The following is a 21,777-nucleotide window of genomic DNA, read 5'->3' on the forward strand; positions in this document are numbered from 1 at the left end:
TGCTGGGATGAGGGCAGTGGGGGGACACTAATGACCTAGGGTCAACCTAAGGGCAGACATTACCCATCATGCTTGCTGGTTGCCAGCCACCCTGCTGAACACGTAGAATGCCGGCTCTGGGATTCTAACTTATACTGAAAAAGGGATCTAGATAACCTGAGGACCCTGGACCTAATCATCCTGGAGTAGTTTGAACCCCCGTCCTACTGAAGTCCTAGAACTGATCCAGATTCCTGCCAACTCTTGGGAAGAACGTAAGAAATCACATGATTCATCCAGTCCAGTGCTGGGTGCTTGGTCTCTGAAAGTGGCACCAACGACTACTGGTAACAGATACCAAAGGATCCTGCCAAGGAAGCAGATTTAGATTTTCTTTACAATGTCAAATGGTAAAAGTTAGCAATGTGCTCCTCAACATCCTTCCTTTACCTCAGTTTATTAGTGACCCACAGTGGGAACCCTAACCCTCAGCAAGCTGTTTCTATCTTCAGGCCATACCACATCTTAGAATAAAAGCTCTATACATTTACCACCCCTCTATAAAAAGGACCTCAAAAAAGCTTCCACATGTTCTAGTTTGAACATCCTAAGATACTTGATTCTCACTTCATCATCAGACTTAGTTTGTTCAAAGAGAAAAGCTTCAATAGGTTTGCTGTATAGGACTTTGATTATTTTTTGTGGCCTTTCATTGGGTCTTCCCAGCTCAGCTATGATCCTTGGGAAGAGTAAGAGCCCAAAGCGCAGGGAGATTTTGGGTGAAGGAGCCTGGATTCTGTTCTGCTCCAGCCACAGCCACACCTTGGGCTGCTGCCTCCAGAGGTCCAGCTACAGTGGTTACCATTCTTCATCCCAAGTCAGAAACAGCAAATTATAGTCTTTCAACATTTTCTATGTATTCTACATTTCCTCCAAAAGTCCACATCAAGTGCCTGAGCCGAACTGTTTTTTGGAATTCCAGTTATCATTAGCCACTTAGGCAATAATTCCTTCTCCCAGGCAATGATATCAAAAGGCTCGAGAAACCAGAGGGCTAATCTGATGCATTACACTAGAAGGCGGTGCTTACCTATTCTGACTTTTAGGAAACACTATGTAATCCCAGATTAAACAGTATTACCTACCTAGTGGGTGACTGCTCTTTCTATGGACTAGGTATTGCTTTTGACATATATAGTTACCATTATGCTTTTGACATAGATTTTTTTCATGTTCAGACCATATCATCATTTCAATTTTTAAAACTGTTAGAAATCTTTTCTCGCAAAAATAGTTATTTTAAACACTATACTTCAATATAACTCTATAGAACTAAAAATATATTATTCTTCCTCAACCAGCATGTATGTGAAGAATAGCCAAGTAGCAACAGTACACTAGGATTCTAAAGAATTAGAAAATAAAACTTGCCTGATAACCACTTCATTTGTGTTGCTCAGTTCAACCACCAATACAGATGGGGATGCCTCAGTTGGAATGATTAACGGAGGAATTGTTACAGTCTCCATAAAGGTATCAGCACTTTTGGTAATGCTTCCTTCTATCTGCAAATATTCTTGTTCAATCACAGACTTGATATCATAATCTCCATGTGCTTGCCCTGCATCCTTTAGGATTTTGTCAGTGGGTGGTGGAAGTTTAGCATAGAGAATGGCCTTCTGGGGGTTTCCAGAAATGTAGTCTATGGTGCATACATCGGAAAGCGAGGCAAGATTTTTTAAGGCATCCTCGGGTAATTTCACTTTGTACATGTCCTCAAATGCTTTTGGGAGTGCGCTGGCCCAAAGACCACTTGAGTATTTCACCAGGAGCTCCTCAACTTTCTCTTTAAAGTCTCCTGGCATAACTGTTGGACACCCTTTGAGTGGTGGTATTTGTTTTGGAGCAGGTAGTGGGGATGGAGGCACTTTTTCACCGTTCAGTTCACTTCTCAAAAGCTGCTTTCTCTTAGCTGGATAAACAAGTAAATCTTGACCACCACTGCAAGGTTTTTCCACCTGAAATTTTTAAATAAAACAAATGACAGATATTTTAATGGCTAAAAACAACCTGAGAGCACATTAATGCATTTTAAATTTGAGAGAAACACTTTTCAAATTTATGAAGAGAACACAAAATTGTACATTTTACTCTTTTCAATCACTAAGACTTTAATACACTGCCTTCACTTGCAAACATGATCATGCACCACATTTCAGTAATAAGCAGGGAAATGAAATAGTATGAATTTCCCATGTGAAGCACCTGACCTCCAATAACCCTAGGAAATCATGAGAGCTTCTGCCCTGTACACCACCTAGTTTCTCTGACAAATAGTTTTGTCTCACCTAGTTTCTCTGACAAATACAAAGCAACAGCTTACAAAATTGACAGAATACAAGGAGGAATGAAACCGTGAAAAGGTATCAGAACTGTCAGGAATAAACCACTGGGAAGAAAGCTAGGAAATATTCAGGCAAAACTGAAGTGCTGTCTCTCTTCTTCCTGCAGTATCCTGAGAAAACCCTCAGCTTTCCATTATGTAGGAAGGTCAGTCCAGAGGTAAGGTACACATTTTCCAACAACTACAGAAGAAAGTTAGCTAAAAGTGTTGTCCCTCTAATGAACAAGACTTAAAAATGCCCAGCAGTTGTATATCATCCAATTTCTAATTTTCTTCTCTTAACATTCCAGAGAGGCACGGCTTGATGGCATCTCCTAATATAAGAGAAGGAGAAAAAGAGAAACTGACGTATGGCACCATTTTTCCAAGTTCTAAGCCTTTCCACTTCTAGACCAGGGGTCAGCACACCACAGGCTGTAGCCCAATGCAGCATGCCACCTGTTTTTCCATAGCCCATGAGCTAAGAATGATTTTTCAATTTTTAAATGGTTGAAAAAAAAATCAAAAGAATTACTTTGTGACATGAAAATGATATGAAATTCAGTGTACATCAACAAAGTTTTATTGGCACCCAGCCATGCTCTATGTAGTGCGTACGGCTGCTTTTGCACTACAACGGCAGAGTCGAGTAGTTGTGCCAGACTATGGGTGACAGTCACATAGCTCTTGGCCTGCAAAACCTAAAATATTTATTACCTGATCCTTTACCAAAAAAATTTCTCAACTTCTGATTAGACTGAAGTTAGTACTCATAGCCCTCTGAAATGCTTCTATTTTGTCAGATCCTATTCACCTATTCTTTAGCTGGAATTTCAGACCTTAGGAGGCTATCCAGACCACTAAGGTGATAAAACAAGCTTACAAGAAGTACCCCCTTCCCCAAGAAGAACAGAATATTAAAGTTGCTGGGTGGGTAGCTTGTCAGTAAAGAACATTGACTTCATTTACTAATTTTCTATATAATGGTTAGGAAGAGAGAACATAAATACAGTTGACCCTGCTGACACCGTGTGACACTCTGGATGGTATTTATATGATATTCACAATTTGCGTCCTTAATGTTAAGGCTGGAAACACAAACATTTGGGACACTCCTCATTTTGCTCTCAATGGTTAGCCCACCTCTCTAGAGACTCACATTTTAAAATATGGAATCTTAAAATGCCTATCTTCACTGTGCTTTAAGACACTTAAGATACAAGGACACAGATTGGGTATCCAGAGAAGATTTGAGAAATATACTTTTTGAGAAAATGGAAAAATAAAACAGAATTCTATTTCTATGTGAGTTATTCACTTGTCATACAGAATCCCAGTTAGTAGCCTCTTCAATAAGTGGTGCTGGGAAAACTGGACAGCTACATGTAAAAGAATGAAATTAGAACATTCCCTAACACCATACACAAAAATAAACTCAAAATGGATTAAAGACCTAAATGTAAGGCCAGAAACTATAAAAAACTCTTAGAGGAAAACATAGGCAGAACACTCTATTACATACATCACAGCAAGATCCTTTTTGACCCACCTCCTAGAGAAATGGAAATAAAAATAAACAAATGGGACCTAATGAAACTTAAAAGCATTTGTACAGCAAAGGAAAACATAAACAAGATGAAAAGACAACCCTCAGAATGGGAGAAAATATTTGTAAATGAAGCAACTGACAAAGGATTAATCTCCAAAATTTACAAGCAGCTCATGTAGCTCAATATCAAAAAAACAAACAACCCAATCCAAAAATGGGCAGAAGACCTAAACAGACATTTCTCCAAAGAAGATATACAGATGGCTAACAAACACATGAAAGAATGCTCAACATCACTAATCATTAGAGAAATACAAATCAAAACTACAATGAGGTATCACCTCACACCAGTCAGAATGGCCATCATCAAAAAATCTACAAACAATAAATGCTGGAGAGGGTGTGGAGAAAAGGGAACCCTCTTGCACTGTTGGTGGGAATGTAAATTGATACAACCACTATGGAGGTTCCTAAAAAAACTAAAAATAGAACTACCATACGACCCAGCCATCCCACTACTGGGCATATACCCTGAGAAAACCATAATTCAAAAAGGGTCATGTACCACAATGTTCATTGCAGCTCTATTTACAATAGCCAGGACATGGAAGCAACCTAAGTGTCCATCGACAGATGAATGGATAAAGAAGATGTGGCACATATATACAATGGAATATTACTCAGCCATAAAAAGAAACAAAATTGAGTTATTTGTAGTGAGGTGGATGGACGTAGAAACTGTCATACAGAGTGAAGTCAGTCAGAAAGAGAAAAACAAATACCGTATGCTAACACATATACATGGAATCTTAAAAAAAAAAAAAAATGGTTCTGAAGAACCTAGGGGCAGGACAGGAATAAAGACGCAGATGTAGAGAATGGACTTGAGGACACGGGGAGGGGGAAGGGTAAGCTGGGACAAAGTGAGAGAGTGGCATGGACATATATACACTACCAAATGTAAAATAGCTAGCTAGCGGGAAGCAGCCGCATAGCACCGGGAGATCAGCTCCGTGCTTTGGGACCACCTAGAGGAGTGGAATAGGGAGGGTGCGAGGGAGACGCAAGAGGGAGGAGATATGGGGATATATGTGTATGTATAGCTGATTCACTTTGTTATAAAGCAGAAACTAACACACAATTGTAAAGCAATTATACTCCAATAAAGATGTTAAAAAAAAAAAAAAAAGAATCCCGGTTATTACAGTTTTAGATTTAGACATGGTAGTCCTCCATATCCAAAGCCAGCTGAGCCTGCTGGGCCCATCTTAAAACCCTTCTTCAGTCTTCACCTAGCAACATCTTCTCAACTCTTTGCAACACCTTCTCTGAAGTGGATGGCAGAGGCTAATTTCAATGGAGTATAGTCCATCTTATTCATCTAAAATAACTCTCACAAGCCGCATGCCCTATCTGTCCACATGGCTTCTTCTAACCCAAAAGAGGACAACAGTTCTTCAGTTTAATGATCCTTTTCTTTCCAATAAGTTAACTGGGAATATGAGATACTTCAATGTTTGTTTACTAATCTCCCCCACTCTTGGGCCCAAAGCTTCCATTCCCACCTGTGCTTTAGATGCAATCAGGACCAATTACGTAACAATGTAATTGTCAAATCTGTCAAACCTCTAAACATGACCTCTGAACATGACCAGCACACTGAGTTCTTCTAACTAGGGATTACTATCTTAACAGAAGTTATGAATATTAGGTCCACTTGATGTGAATTTGGTCAGGACAAGAGGAGAATTCCCATTTTTCTGGCCTTTATTCCAGAATAATGCTTAAAGATCACCTGGAAGTAGTAAGCTTCCAGGGCTTTGTCTGGAGCATTTATATCAAGCTTTGCCAGTAGCATTTATATCAAGCTTTGCCAATCAGCCTATAAAGTAGATTTTTGACCAGTAAGCCTGAGTTTATTCAAAGTACAAACAATGGCCAAATAATCATCTGAACTAGAAGGCAGGTTTGTTTCCTCAGCAGTTTTATTTTCATTGTTTAAAGTAGATACCCTACCCCAGCCCCCAGCAATCCCCAAATGACTAGCTCCTTGAATTGTAGCCACTTTCCAATTTTTACTGGCTTCTTCTTGATCTCATAAGCCAGTTATGTGCCTAATTCCACTTTATTCTCTAGTGATTTGGCCTCTTTAAATTCAAATTAGCATCTACTAAGATTAAACATAAGCCTGACTTTAGGAACAGAACCTGACACTAACTGGAGTTGATTCAGATGTTCTTCAACATGTTAGACAAGTATTCATGGATAATTTAGTGACATGTAAGATATGCCTGGTCCACGTACTTCATTAGCCAATCTTTGGAGAATAGCTGAAGGGTTACTCAATTCAAAGGAAAAGATCATGAAACTCATATTGTTTAGAATTTAAAATATATGTAATTTAAGACAAATGTAATTTTTTTCAACTTATACTCTGTTTTAAATTTTTCATGAAAGTGAAAATTTGCTTTTCTCAGGCATTCCAATGTGATCACCATCTGTCCTCCACAACATGTGTCTTCTTTTTAATTTTCTGGTCAATGGGCTTAGAAACAACACCTATTACTATATCTATTCCTAGCCTATGAGAATCTCCCCAAAGGCAAGAAATTGCTGGAATGTGGGTTACAGTATGGTGTCCACTCTTCACTGTGCTCTGGTACATCTGACCAGATTTACATGCTGTTCTCTTGTCTCATCCCCCAAAACAGAACAGCTGTCTTCTGGCCTTCATAAATGACCAAGGTAAGTCAATAGCTACTTGAAACATGGCTTTCATTATTTCCTTAGTGTGATAATCAGCTGCTAATCATTCCAGTTGGATCTTTCAAGAGGGTGCTTTTACAACTTCTATTGGGTTGGCCAAAAGGTTCGTTCCTTTTTTTCCGTAAGATGGCTCTAGTAGCACTTAGTTTTTTCTAACTTCATTTGAAACGATTTTGTTAGATTGTATTGTGACAGCCATCATATCAGTGTGCATTTAAAAAAAGACTTATCAAAATTGGTGAATTTTTGTGTAGCCATTTTAATACTGAAGATGGAAGAAAAAAAGCAACATTTTCCACATATCATGCTTTATTATTTCAAGAAAGGTAAAAACACAACTGAAACGCAAAAATAAGGTTTGTGCAGTGTATGGAGAAGGTGCTGTGACTGATCGAACACGTCAAAAGTGGTTTGCGGGGCTTCCCTGGTGGCTCAGTGGTTAAGAATCTGCCTGCCAATGCAGGGGACATGGGTTCGAGCCCTCGTCCGGGAAGATCCCACATGCTGCGGAGCAACTATGCCTGTGTGCCACAACTACTGAGCCTGTGCTCTAGAGCCTGTGAGCCACAACTACTGAAGCCCACGTGCCTAGAGCCCGTGCTCCGCAACAGGAGAAGCCACCACAGTGAGAAGCCCACGCACCGCAATGAAGAGTAGCCCCTACTCGCCGCAACTAGAGAAAGCTCGTGCACAGCAATGAAGACCCAACACAGTCAAAAATAAATAAATAAAATAAATAAATTTTAAAAAGTGGTTTGCGAAGTTTTGTGCTGGAGATTTCTCGCTGGACGATGCTCCATGGTCGGGTAGACCAGTTGAAGTTGATAGTGATCAAATCGAGACGTTCATTGAGAACAATCAATGTTATACCACGTGGGAGATAGCCAACATACTCAAAATATCCAAATCAAGCACTGAAAATCATTTGCACCTGCTTGGTTATGTGAATTGCTTTGATGTTTGGGTTCCACATAAGTTAAGCGAAAAAAACCTTGACCATATTTCCACATTTGATTCTCTACTTAAACGTAATGAAAATGTTCTGTTTTTAAAAACAAATTGTGACAGCTGATGGAAAGTGGATATTGTACAATAATGTGGAACGGAAGAGATCATGGGGAAAGCGAAATGAGCCACCACCAACCAAAGGCTGGTCTTCATCCAAAGAAGGTGATGATGTGTATATGGTAGCATTGGAAGGGAGTCCTGTTATGAGCTCCTTCAGGAAAACCAAACGATTAATTCCAACAAGTACTGCTCCCAATTAGACCAACTGAAACCAGCACTTGACGAAAAGCATCCAGAATGAGTCAACAGAAAATGCACAATCTTCCATCAGGATAACGTGAGACCGCATGTTTCTTTGATGACCAGGCAAAAACTGTTACAGCTTGGCTGGGAAGTTCTGATTCATCTGCCGTATTCACCAGATATTATTGCACCTTCGGATTTCCATTTACTTAGGTCTTTACAAAATTTTCTTAATGGAAAAAATTTCAATTCCCTGGAAGACTGTAAAAGGCACCTGGAACAGTTCTTTGCTCAAAAAGATAAAAAATCTTGGGAAGATGGAATTATGAAGTTGCCTGAAAAATGGCAGAAAGTAGTGGAACAAAAGGGTGAATACGTTGTTCAATAAAGTTCTTGGTGAAAATGAAAAATGTGTCTTTTATTTTTACTTAAAAACCGAAGGCACTTTTTGGCCAACCCAATAGTTCCTGTAGTCTAATTGATTCAGGTACATACCTGAGAAGGGGGTCAAAAGGCCTCCTGTTCTATAGGAGAAGACTCAGGATCATAATCCTGCCATTTTCTTCCATGCTTTCATTGTTTTGTGGCTCTTCAGTTTTTTCTTTGGTTTTGGATATCCACCCAAAAAATCACCAGTCCAATGACTGGAAACTGGCATGACCTGGAACTCCATAGATTTACTATGTATGGGTCCTTACCTCCAACTCCCAACAGCAGAGACAGGTAGGTAACCTAAAGGATTAACTCCTTACACCATGGAGTTCAAGCCATCTCCTTTGGCGATCATCAGAAGATTCTAGTGTCTAACATGCCTTAAACCTTCTATTCCCACAAGTTCATTATATTTAGCTTGATTTCTGCCTCATTTGGAATCACAACTTGAATGAGATACTTCTCTCACATCCCTCTGAGTTTTTGTAAGTTTGGAGTTGACAGATTAGGTTTGGTAGATGTGAGACTCAAGGACTTAAAACATCAACTTCTTCAGGAGCCCTACAAGTTCACACAAATAGAAGTCTTCATGCTAAATGTCTAGAAATTGTCTTCTTAATTCTAAGAGGTCTTTACTTCTTCCTAATTTACCTGTGCTGTAAAGTTCTTGAAGCCAAACCCCTTTGAGTCTATGAAGGCTCACCTGCTAACTCTGCAGCATAGGCTGCTGAGGTAAACTTACTGTTTCTTATGGAATTAGAATTTTCTTTGGGATTCTGTAACAGAATTGGTATTGTCCAATTAAATCAAAAAGTCTCAAAGCAGTTGTATGGGTCTCATTCAGACACAGTTTTGTTTCCATTGGGTAGTAGTTCTTTGTGTTGAAGCTTTAAATTACATTCTAAATTTCATTTTATATGGTCACCACCCAATACCAACCTCAGACAGTATGGTAAAATCACGTTTACCTGTAGACCTGCCTTCCAGCACTCCAACTATTAGCAGTGGCTTGGAACTCAAAAACAAACCAATTAAAAAACTCAATTTCAGCAGGCAGTAAAGACCTCTGGGTACCTAGCAACAACTAAAACACCAAAGAGCCACTGACCAGAAGCTTGCACCCTATGATTAGCGAGTTCACAGAAAGAAAGACTGGTTGATGACCTTCTACAGAGCTCAGTCTTTTTGTGTTAATGCTGAGAAGTGCTGGGAAAGTTAGACAACTGAGAAAGAGATGAGGAAATGGTCCCCAATGGCCTGACTGGGCCACAGTGAAGACAAACTGATAGGTTCAGATCTGAAGCCTCTAAGGGCAGTGGGTGGGGCTTATACTGCACGCAGGATAATACACTGAGATGAGCTAACACCCAACTCAGCGTTCCAGACCACCTACAATTGCCACCCTCTCTGCAGCGGTTCATGGCTATGCCCAAGATTATTCAGAAAGGGTTATAATTTTTAGTCGCTTCTGTTTAAGAAAGTACAGGTGTTTGTGGCATATTCCACAGAGGTTTAATCAAAGGTAAAGGTAAAAAGTTCCTTGTAGATGGTACCCTGTCTGTTCACAAACCACCTATCCAGAGAAACTCTTTCTCCACCATCTTGGGTAAGTAGTTTTATAGACATTATGTATTTCAAGGCTAATACTCTTTCACTCCCATCCCTTTCCTAGTAAGGACTTCGCACTGATGCTGACTACAACCATTTATATTTGGATAAACTTCAAGCCATTTTCCTTTAGTGTGGCCCAAGGTTAGGCCCTTGTTCACAGGTCCCCTTCAGGAAGACATTATCCTGGTTAAATGTGTGCAGACCTTTTGGGCATGATCCTGGCTGGCAGCTGTGGCTTTCACTGTGCATTCTAAGCTAAGTAGGTACTAAATATGCTTCTCATTACCTTTGCGGGGAGCAGGATCTGCTCCTCTAGGATGGCAGAAACTCACTTCATCTAAGAGTTTTAGTTCCTTTATCCACTGCTCTTATTTTTCAATTTAAACTTTCGTTCTGCCCTCTTTAGCGTTTCCTCTGTTTTCACTGAGATAGGCTCCTCTATAGAGCTTGCTGGGTATGCCTCTAGTTTACCAGTGGGTTTTAACTTGCTTACATTTAAGCTGAACTGTTCCTGGAAAAATAACAGCTGTCTTTTCCTATATACCTGCTATGTTTCTTTTTTTTTTTGGTCACACTGTGCAGCATGTGGGATCTTAGTTCCCCAACCAGGAATCAAACCCACGCCCCCGGCATTGGAAGCACAGAGTCTTAACCACTGGACCACCAGGGAAGTCCCCTATAGACCTGCCATGTTTCTATACTGTACTGGCAGCTGTTTATAGTTTGTGTAACTTAATTCTAACAACCCTAAGAGATGGGAAGAAACAGTCACATTTTAGAGCATACTGAAGCCCAGATTTGTATGCTGAAAGTAACACCACTAAGAAATGGCCAGGGCAAAAACCTAACTGCAAAGCCCAAACTCTTTCTATTGTACTATTGGGCTTTATGGGTAGTTTTCTGTTTCAAGTACCAGAACAGCAATGTCACATTACTCCCCTGCTGCCCTATTCTGATTTCGCCGCAGTGCTCTTTTATCTTTCTCCTATTCAGATGGTCACTGAAATTGAATTTAAAAACTGTTCCAATGTGTTCATTGCATATTTCTTTTTATTGATGAAAAGTTAGAAAAGAAATTGGATTCCAATTAGATATTATGGCTGTACTTTCAAGTCCTAGCTTTACTTCTCGTTGCTGCTTCTGCTGGCATGGCTGCATAGACTGTATCAACACCACTAAGCCTGAGGATATATCACTGCTGTTTCATTTATGCTCACTTCCTTAGAAATTCAATTTGTTTTTAACCCAGAAATATCCAGGCTTTAAAAAAAGAGGCAATTCATTTTGCATGGGCTGACAGGTGCTTTATCTTATATAATTAATTACCACAAAGTTAAGACAAATTCCTGAACATACAAAAATACAAAAATATGTAAGTGGCAGAACTGCTGTTGCCTCTTTTGATATTACAGAAATTGCTATATTGACGCAATCCAGAACTTTAGGAATTTTTAAAAGTCTGAGGTATTAGAGGACTAAACGACTTAAAATAAAGCTCAGTGATTTCTAACGGACAGAAAAATGACATATAAAATACAGACTAACAGTAAAACCTTTTTATAAAAGCATGAATAATTAGCGTCATTAGGTATTTTTTCTCATTTACAACATTTTATGTTCTCATTCACTAAATGTTATGTTCTGTAATTAAGGCCTGAGGTGCTTCCAGCTGAATTCAGAATGTTTCCCACTATCCTGAAGTTGCCTCCCAATGCTCCTACGCTAGGTCTTTCAGGCTACTGGCAGAGAGCCTTCTCAGCTGAGTGCATCTATTCCTATCTGGCTCTAAATGAGCCGCCCAGCTCTCCACACAGCTTCAGGTAAGGCACTAAAGACAGATATTCTGTCTCAGGTAGGAATGGAGACGTTTCTCCACCCATGTTTCAGAGTGGAGGATTTCAACAAAATCTCTGATGTTCAACCGTAATTGTCACAAGATTTGAAATTTTACTAGAAAATGAAGTCGGCCAGAGGCTCTGGATCCTGCGTGACCTCATGGCAGGGACCCACTAAGTTTCCACCAAATGATGACTCTTTAATAAAGTGAATTGGCCCATTTGCCTCTTGAGTTTCTTCTTGAGCCACTCTCTTCTTATTGAATTTCTTACAGTTTCCTGAAAAAGCCATGTTTTTCTGTCTCAGGCTTTGGCACAGGCTGTTTCTTTTGTCTGAGGTGCCTTTTCCCCAGCATTCCCACCTTTGTCTAACTTACTTCAACTCATCTCTCAGGTTTTAGTGTAACAGACACCTCCTCTGGGAAGCTTTTCTTGACTCATCAGACTACGTCGCATCCTCCTGTTTACACGTTTCCTTAGCACCCTGCATTTCTCCTTCATAACTATTGCAGGCTTGTCCTTATCTGCTCAATGTTTATTTTCCCTGTTGGACAGTAAGTTCCATAAGGGCAAGGTCCAGGTCTGTCTTGTTTACTGTTATTCTTAGCACCCAGGTCAGTGGGTGGCTCACAGAAGCATTTTATAAATACTAGCCAAATACAACAATTAAGGAGAACATTATTAATAAGGCCACCACTTTAGAACAGCCAAGAGATGTTGCTATCCTTCTCCTAGGACCCAACGGCAATTCTTAGATGCCAGTATCCTTGGTCAACAGCCTGCCATCTTGGGCTCTTTGCCTTTCGAAGACAGCTTCTGCACAAGTTCCATTTCCCTCGAAAGTTGCCTAGGAACACTATGGAACTGGGTCACCATTGTTAATATGATTTTATATTCTCTTTAGCTTTCAAAACTCTCAGTCCACATTTTGTTGTCAGAGAGATCCAAAGGGTTAAGGACAACAGATTCAAAGCATCCTTCTGCCTGCATCAAAATACCATCTAACAACCTTGTAAAGTGACTTATAGCGTATAGCTGATTAAACCTTCATGAAGGTAAAATTTCAGAGCTTTTATTTGGTCCCTTGAGCTGATGCTACCCATCCTATATTCAAATGGAAATCCTGCAAGTGATTATCTCTGGGAGGTAGGATGATGGGTGATTTTTATTTCTTTTATAACTTTATTTTTCAATATTTTTATATGGGACATTTTACATGACTGGGGGAGAAAGCACTTTTTTTTTTTCTAAAATAAAGAAGTACACTGCACTCAGATTTCTTCTTCAGTTACACAACAAGACATATGGAGATACACATTACTAAGTCTTTCTTACCCTAAAATTTCTGCACTGTGTTCTAACCTGTCTGACCCTGTTTGCAGTAGAATCAGCCCTGGGCATGCTATCAGTTTTTCAGCAAGATTAAAAGCAAGAATTCAGAAGAAAGGGAAAATAACCATGGTGTAAGTGTTTAAAACTGCCTAAAAATAAACATGGTGTAACAGTTTGAAACTGTTTACCAGTAGGCTGTTAAAAAAAAAAAAAATCAGAGCTATTAAAAAAACAGTTTTGAAAAATATCAACAGATGTCATTAAAACTGGCAGTTTTTGTCATCCTAGACACAATGCTTCACTAAGTAAATTCTCATACCTGACAATTGATAGTGATTGGATCTAAACAGTCCTACTCAAAATTGAGAGAAACAGCATGGAGATAAGAAAGATACATTACATTTCTGCTTCACATTCCACCCTCACTGCCTGGATAGAAAATAATCATGCAACAGAGATGCATTTGAGCAACCAAAAAATTAAAAATCAGTCATTTCAGCACCTGAAACTTAGTAGGAAACCACCCATTTTAGATAAAGTTTTAACATCAAAGAGATAGGTACTCTCTCTCCTGCAGTCCTAGCAAGAGAAATTTTGAGGCTTTGCAGATATGCAGAGTAGCGAGGATGAAAATTTCCCCCCAAAAGTCATAAATTAAGCTACACAAATACTAGTAATTATCATGCAGTGTAAAACAAAGTGACCAGAAACATAATACATTAAGAAGAATCTGTGAAGTTAATTTAAAATTCTTTTACTCCAAAGATAATTTCTTTATCGAAGCTTAATAGTGAGTTATATGTGTATATTCACAATAAAAGGGTTTAAAGTTCATTGAAGACATAAGTTCATGAATGTCTACGGATTTAAAAAATAAAAGAACCATATGCATTCCAAAAATGAGCTCCAGGCCCTGAACCTTCAAATCAAGCAGCCTGGTGAAACCTCAGAAGTCCCCTTCAAGATTATGGAAACCTAAGGGGGTCCTCAAATGCTGCTAAACCTGCATCCAGTGAGAATATTCTTTGCAGAAAGGAGTAAAAATGGAATGAATTGAATAGCAACCTTAGGAATTCCCACTACAAGAATAAACCCCATATTCAACATAAATCAGGGATAACATTCTTATGATCATTCTTGACTTTATAGGTAGGGAAACAGCCATAATTCCAGAGTTTGACATTTCTTCTTGTTTTCCCACTTCACACTGTATGTATATTCATCAGCACATCACATTGCCCTAAGGTGGTCTCAGCCCCCAAAGCAGTGCATGGTACCTGCAGGTGCAGAGTGAATGATGTAAGAACAAATAAGACAGATAGACGGATGGATGGATGACTCTTGACTGGAAAGCCCATGGGACTGGAGTGGGTGTCAGTGCCCTGGAGGAAGAAGTGGTTATAAAAATACATGCTGTCTTTAGGTCAGGTGCTTATAAGAGAGAGTGGCCCACACTCTGCCCAACAGGGTTGGGGGCCAAAATATATATTAAGTTAAAGAAATGAAAGCCCTCTATCAAGCAATAATTGTCATGCATATTTAATTCTTGGAAGCACCAAGTAACTGCTAATTTAAAAGTTATTTTGTTGAATATATTCTATGTAAATAAACATTAAGAAATATCTAAAAATTAGTTATTTTGGTTTAAGAATCTAGTTGTCTCTATCTCTGGATGAACTAAAAGATGTCTAATAAACTACTCTGATCCATCGTTTTATTATAATAGATTCTCAAGTAGGAACAGGCATGGAAATAGATGTCACCTCACTTTTCAATATTTTTCTCCAAAGAAATTTGTGAATAGTTTAAATCTGAACCCTGTATTAATTTTTTTAGATGTATTCTATAAATAATTAGCCAAAATAACTAAAATTTGTTCAGCTGAATGTCTTTAAAAATGCTCAGGAACAAGAATATAAAATTTGAGGCTAACAAAAAATGTTCTATTACCAGTTAAGTTCAAGTTATTAAAACGACAAAGCCATCAGTATCTATTGGTAACAGTTCAATACAAAATGGTATATATATTACCACATATTAAATGTATTTAAAAATAACTTAAAATCTATAAAAACAGCAATTACAACACACACAAGACCTCAGCCATGACATATTTCTCCTATAAATAAGAACCGGTATGTGTTAATCGTAGTCATAAAGATTAATGAAGCAATATTATGTAAAGAGCTTCGTGCTCCCCAAATAAAAGGTGATATTACTAACAACTCAAAATCTGAAAGTGGGGCAGGGAGGAGGCATCAGGAGGGAGGAATAAGAAGAAACGTACCGTGCAAATATGAGGCCAGTGTTCAAATTGTTGTAAAATTCCTTGATTAAGTTCTTCTTTATATAATTCTTTGTAAAAATGTGGAAGCTTAGATATCCAAATGCCATTGTTATGCTTGTTTAGTATTTCCTTTATGCGGTTTTGAACCTCATCCATTTTATAAGTGTAAGAGGCAGGAGGCGTGACATTTGGTTTTTCAACAGCCTGATTTAAATTATCTTTAAATTAAAAAATATGATAGAATTAACCAGAATGCTTAACATTTTTGATTATCCCCATTACCTAGTATTTGTGTCTTCAGGCTTTGTTATACTTCAGGCTTGGGGGGGGTTAAGGGACTTTCAAAGGGAGCAGGATTAGGAGAGCAGGACCATGACAATTTCATTCTAAGTTTTAACCCTGAAATAACCAAGAAGGTCAACAGCCACTCAGAGAGGGAACCTAGCCCCTTTATTTTCCAAGGATACGTCATGGTTTAATTTAAACTCATAAAGAATAATGAAATTTATTATTTAACCAATCATTTTCTAATTGCAACTAAGGTTAAATTTTAGACAATAATGGTATATATGTAATGATAAGTTTAAAGCTATATTTTACAAAGCCTAAGGATAATGCCTTAATAGTAAGATCAAAGAACATTTTATAAAAAATAAGTAATTGTCCAGGTTTTAAGGTATGATCAATTTTTCCCTTTATTGATGAGAAAAAATAATTTAGCAATAAATGAAAGTTCAAAAATTGATCCACCTGTAATAATCATCCTAGCCTCAGTTTATAAACATAAATAAAAGGTTTGGTGCTCATAAATAACTATTAATGATTTGTTCTTATTTCTCCAATCCAATTCATTCATTTTTCATAAGCGAATACTTATAAAGTTTTGGCTAGCTCTCTTACTCACATTTTTTATTTAAAACTTAGAATGCCTGAGTTAACATCCTAAGGCAATAAAGAAATTTAAGTGTCCCCAATAGCTGATATTTCTGGTATTTTAAGAACTATGAAATTCATTCCAAACCTTTTCTAAATTTTACTGGGATACAGATCAGAGTATTTTAAAAATTACCATCTATAAGCAAAATATGTTCATATTTTAATCATATAGTATTTCTGCTGGGATTCAACAATTTTTATTTTATTTTATTTTTTAAACTGGCTGGTGGAGACACATAGGCTGGTTTGGGGATGCTGGCCTTTGAGGATGCCAGGAAGCCAAAGGGAGAGCCGTTCCTTGAGGATGGCTGGATGCTGACTCTGCTTTACCCACCATAGGGCACGAGACCTGCCCTTGCTGAGACTTAGTTTGGCTCAGCCAACAGAAGGGTCCAGGATGTCCACATATATTTCCTATTAAAGGCACAGTTAATTTATAAAGTTCTTCCCAAATAATGATATATAAAAGAACCAGGAAGAAAGAAAAGATGAGTTTCTTGGAACTGGCCAGTCCCTCCCTTAAAGAGAGAGTGTCAGCAGCTGACATATAGTTGGAGGCTTTGCAAATGCACCTGCTCTGTGGGGCCACTGGAGTCAGCTAAGCTTCTGTACCTTTTGTTAAACAAATCAAGGAAGTAATTTAGGCTGCCAGCAGGTAGGAGAGGTTATGTATAAGTGTGTGTAAATCAGCTGCTGGGTGAATCATAATCCTCCTGAAACAAGTCCTCTTGGTTCTGCAGAAAAAGCTTATTCTAATGTAAAGGATTTACAGCCTCTAAAGGGTATATGACTTTACTGAGTAGTCATTTTTCAGAAAATGCATATGTAAAAGTAATTGATATAAACAAAAGTCAAATTGTTCAATTAATTTCTATGAGAAATACTGGAGATATATTCCTATGGAAAAAAATGATTTCAACTCAGTAAGAATCACACTTAAAGCAGCAAATCATTTAAAACCACATTTAAATTTTATGCAGCATAATTTCTGAAAATACTGTATCCCTTGGGTGGGTCTAAGAGCAGGGAATTTACACTTTGGTTGGAGGAGACAAGATGAGTGTGTGCACGTCTAATCTTCAGATTCTTCAACTTTATTATGTCTTCTATTGATTTCTTAACAGTCCTTTTGGATTTTATATATTTATATTCATATTTAGATGCTTAGTGGTCAATGCACATAGTTTAGGGGTCCAGATTTTACATGGTAGAGTATCTGAAACTATTTTATGAGTTGAAGTCCCCTATTTATGTGCTTTAAATCTTATTCTCTAATGAGTAAGAGAGTGACAAGGGACACCAATATCTCTGTAGGTAACACGTGGAAGTGAAACAGAATAGGTCTGGTGTGAGGAAGGCCTCAAGTCAGAATAATAATGATATCCTTGGAGGTATTACTTTCTCTTTAGATCACTTCAATTCATAACTTAAAGAAATCAGAAAAGAGGGGAGGAAAGATGTATTCCAAGTGGGAGAAGGTGAGAACAAATGTCAAAAGCCACCATTAGATATTTTTTGGGGGGCTCTGAGGCTCCAGAAACCGTAATGTATCACGAAAACAATGTTTAGAAAACATACCACTCATTTCCTTAGTACAGGTTCTTGAGTGATGCATCTGAAAAGGTGGCAAAAGTGATGCCTTTGGGCTAAACCTAAGGTATAAAAAAAAGGTAAATTAAAATTCAAATAGCAAGGTCAATACCAAGTTTCAAACACCATACTTTTCATTTAAAGTCTCTGTGGCATTGAGCAGCAAAATAAGTCATTAAAATATTTCAAAAGGGGCAAAAATTATAATGATACCTGGTATCAACTTTCATGTTTCATATTCATCAGAGGAAAGTGTATTAAAGGCTTAATTTAAACTAGGAATTTAAAAGAACTTAGAAGTCACATTTCCAATTAATCACCTCTAAGAAACTAGCAATACGAAATAAAGAAAACTATGCAAAGAATAAACAGTTGAACATAAAGAATATTTTGGACTATGACTAAAAAATGAAGGACTTGCATCACCAGATACTGAAATGTGTTATAAAGGAACAACATTTAAAATAGTTGGACAAATAAGTAAAATAGTGGAGAGCTTAGAAACACTCAATTTACATTACATCTTAGCACATGATAAAAGTGGCATTTCAAACCAGAGAGGGGATTCCTCAATTAACTACTTAGGAAAGAAACGTAGATTTCCCACCTCATACCCTCACCAAAAAAATTTTTATGTGAATTGTGCTGGATATACATAGAAAAATTTTCTAAATATGAGGACAAAGAAATACCCCCCCCACCACCCACAAAGAGAAATAATTTGTATTCATGTCTGTCTCCCTCACTAGACTCACTAGACACTAGTGTCTTAATTACTTGTATTTCTTGTGCCTAGGGCAGTGCTTGGTACATGCAAGGGAGAGTGAATGCTGTAAGAATGAAAAGGATGACTGAATGAATCAAAGAGTACATCTTGCCCAACGGTGGGTACGGGACTAGTGGTGATAGTGACAGTACACCTATTTCACAATTTTTCAATAGTATGGAATACTCTAAAAATTAGATCAATTCTTTGAAATGAAGCACATCTCCTCAAAATATTTTAATTCTAAAAGAAATGATTAGATTGTAGGCTACCAGCAAAAGCTTACTTAGTATACGATGCTCTGCAATTATAAGAGCATCACATTTGTGTATTAATGCATCTGGGTAATGACAGAAGATGCCAAAAACATATCCAGCTCCTACTTCTGCAGAACTGGCAGGGAGACAGCAATCCTTTTCCTTGCACCAGAGCCCTAAAAATGTAAACTGGAATCTTCCCCTGCTTTGAGTCAGCTGTGAGGGCTCTAGCAGAAAGCAGAGGGTTACACACGAAGAGTGAAAGTATAGCAAGGATACGGCAGAGACTGCTATCGTGCAATGCACAGGAAAGTCTAATGCATAGGAAAGAAAACTGTCAACACAGCAAAAGAAAGATGTTCAAGGAAAACCGCAGGGACATGTGAAAAACAAACTTAATAAGATAATAGAGGTCCAACCAGTTTTATAACAGTAAGTATAAAAGACTTATTATTTTGTTTCTTAAAAGACAAATACTTAGACTGTCCCCCCACAAAAAAAACTCCCAACTCAAACATACGCCATTTATTAGAGACACATTATTATCCCACAAATATTTATTTAAGGACCTAGTATTACATGCCAGGCATTGTGTCAGAGGGTAATGATCAATGATTAAACAAGAGGAAGGTACCATTATTCTCATGGACTACACGTATAGTTGAGAAAAGTGACTGTAGCAAGCAGCTAGTAGATGGACCCCAGTGATTCTCCCCTCTGGTATCCACAACCTTGTGTAATCCCCTCCCTTTGAGTAACTCGCTTCTAATCAATAGGATACTTCAAGGTTGAGCGGATTATACATAATTAGATTACAAAAGATTCTAATTTCCACTTTGCTAGCATAATCTGTCTCTTGCTGGTTTTGATGAGGCAAATAGCCATGTTAGGGAGGGCTATATGGCAAGAAATTGAAGGTGGTCTTTGGCCAATAGCCAGACGGAACTAAGGGACAACTCAAAAGGGACGGATTATACTAACAACCACACGAGTGAGCCTGGAAGGGGATTCCTGCTCAGCTGACCCAGCCATGGCCGATACCTTGATTGCAGCCTCATGAGAAACTTTGAAGCAGAGATCTAGCTGAGTGGTTCTGAAATTCCTAACCCACAGAAGCTACAGGATAATAAGTATGTGCTGAAACTGCTAAATTCGTGGTAACCTGTTACACAACAGATAATTAATGAACTGATAGAATCTATATATAAGAACAAAGTCTACTAAGTGCTATAACAGGGGCAGTAGGTGTTAACAAGGGCAAAGGTGTAAACACCTTTGTTAACAAAGGTGTCTACTTGCTCCTCTCTCTGCAGTAGGCAGAGAGAGGAGCAAGTAAAAAGTAAAGGTTATTAACACTTATTATAAAGTTATAATAATCTGAGTAGTTTGGCACTGCTAAAGAACAGACAGGTAATCAATGATTCCAAATGGAAAGCCCAGAAACTGAGTCATATATTTATAACAATTTAGTATTGGTAGAGACAGTGTTTCAAACCAGCAGGGAAAGAAAGGATTATGTCATAATTGATATTAGGACATCTGGCTAACAGGATTCCTACTCTCATGCTATACAACAAAATTAATTCTGGATGAATTAGAGGTTTAAATGCAAAAAATGAAATGATAAAAATTCTAAAAGAAAACAGAAGACATACTACATAATATGGGGGTAGAAATGCTTTTCTAAGCATAACACCTATAGACAGAAGCCATAAAGGTAGAGATTAATAGATGTAAATAGAAAATTTTAAAGTTTTTGTATACCAAAAATACCATAATTAAACAAACTTGCCAACATTGTTAACACTGCCAACATATTACAGGACAAAAGGCTCAACATCCTTAATTTATAAATCACTTTTACCAATTAGAAAGAAAAACCAACAAAGGACAAAAACCTGTAATTTACAAAAGATCTCTAAATGGGCTAATAAACATATGAAAAAATGTAACTTCCTTAAGAATCAAAATCAAAGAAATAGAAATTAAAACATACGTACATTTTTTCACCTTTTAGAGTAGCAAATAAAACAGTGATGCCCAATGTTGGCAAGTGCACAAGCAAACTATCACTCCCATATGCTTCTAGAAGAATCTAACTGGTATAATCTGTTTAGAGCACAAATTAGTAAAGCCTTAGTGTGTATACCCTCTTACCCATAGAGTCTGTTTCTACCAATTTATTCTAAGGAACTAGTTGTGAATATATGCAAGGATCATTCTACAAATATGTTCATTGTAGAATTGCTTACAATAGTGAAAATCATTTATATTCAACAATGAGTGACTGGACAATGGACTAACCTGACACTAAAAATGATAACGGAGATGTGTACTTAATGATATGGAAAATGTTCACAATATATTGCCTTTTAAAACAGGTTATAAAATAGTAATATACATCATGACCCAATATGTATTTTTTAAAACTTATACAAATAAATAATATAGAAAGATAATTTTTAATGGTCACATTTATGTCTGGATTAGAGGTGACTTTTTTCTTCCTTTTACTTTCTTCTACTTAGCAAATTTTCTATACCATACACATTAGTACTTTTGTAATCAGAAGAAAGCAATAACTGTACTTTAGAAAATGCTTCCTATAAATATTTAGTACATGACTTTTAAACCTATAAGATCTCAGAAACCTACATTCATTTACTTTAACTTAATACTTGAAAGATGCCTTTTCAATCATGGATCCCATTGGCTAATGCCAGACAGTCCTTTATTCGTATCCAAAGTCCATGATCTGACTCACTACAATATACATACAGCAATTTCTTCTCTCATTCTAGGC

The 21,777-nt window shown here is 37.7% G+C and overlaps 1 protein-coding gene across 2 annotated transcripts in view; it reads right to left on the reverse strand.

Moving 5' to 3' along the window:
• The window catches only part of TDRD7 (tudor domain containing 7), an 88,038-nt gene that overhangs the window by 30,021 nt on the left and 36,240 nt on the right, over positions 1–21,777 (reverse strand). For both annotated transcript variants that reach the window (XM_061201119.1, XM_061201118.1), the window contains exons 5-7: positions 17,940–18,013; positions 15,426–15,643; positions 1,411–1,997 (exon numbers count right to left, since the gene is read on the reverse strand). In XM_061201119.1, the coding sequence (XP_061057102.1) occupies positions 1,411–1,997; positions 15,426–15,643; positions 17,940–18,013 (879 nt within the window). The remainder of the gene's footprint in view (positions 1–1,410; positions 1,998–15,425; positions 15,644–17,939; positions 18,014–21,777) is intronic.

The sequence above is a fragment of the Eubalaena glacialis genome, chromosome 9 (genome assembly GCF_028564815.1).
Source record: "Eubalaena glacialis isolate mEubGla1 chromosome 9, mEubGla1.1.hap2.+ XY, whole genome shotgun sequence".
Taxonomy (NCBI): domain Eukaryota; kingdom Metazoa; phylum Chordata; class Mammalia; order Artiodactyla; family Balaenidae; genus Eubalaena; species Eubalaena glacialis.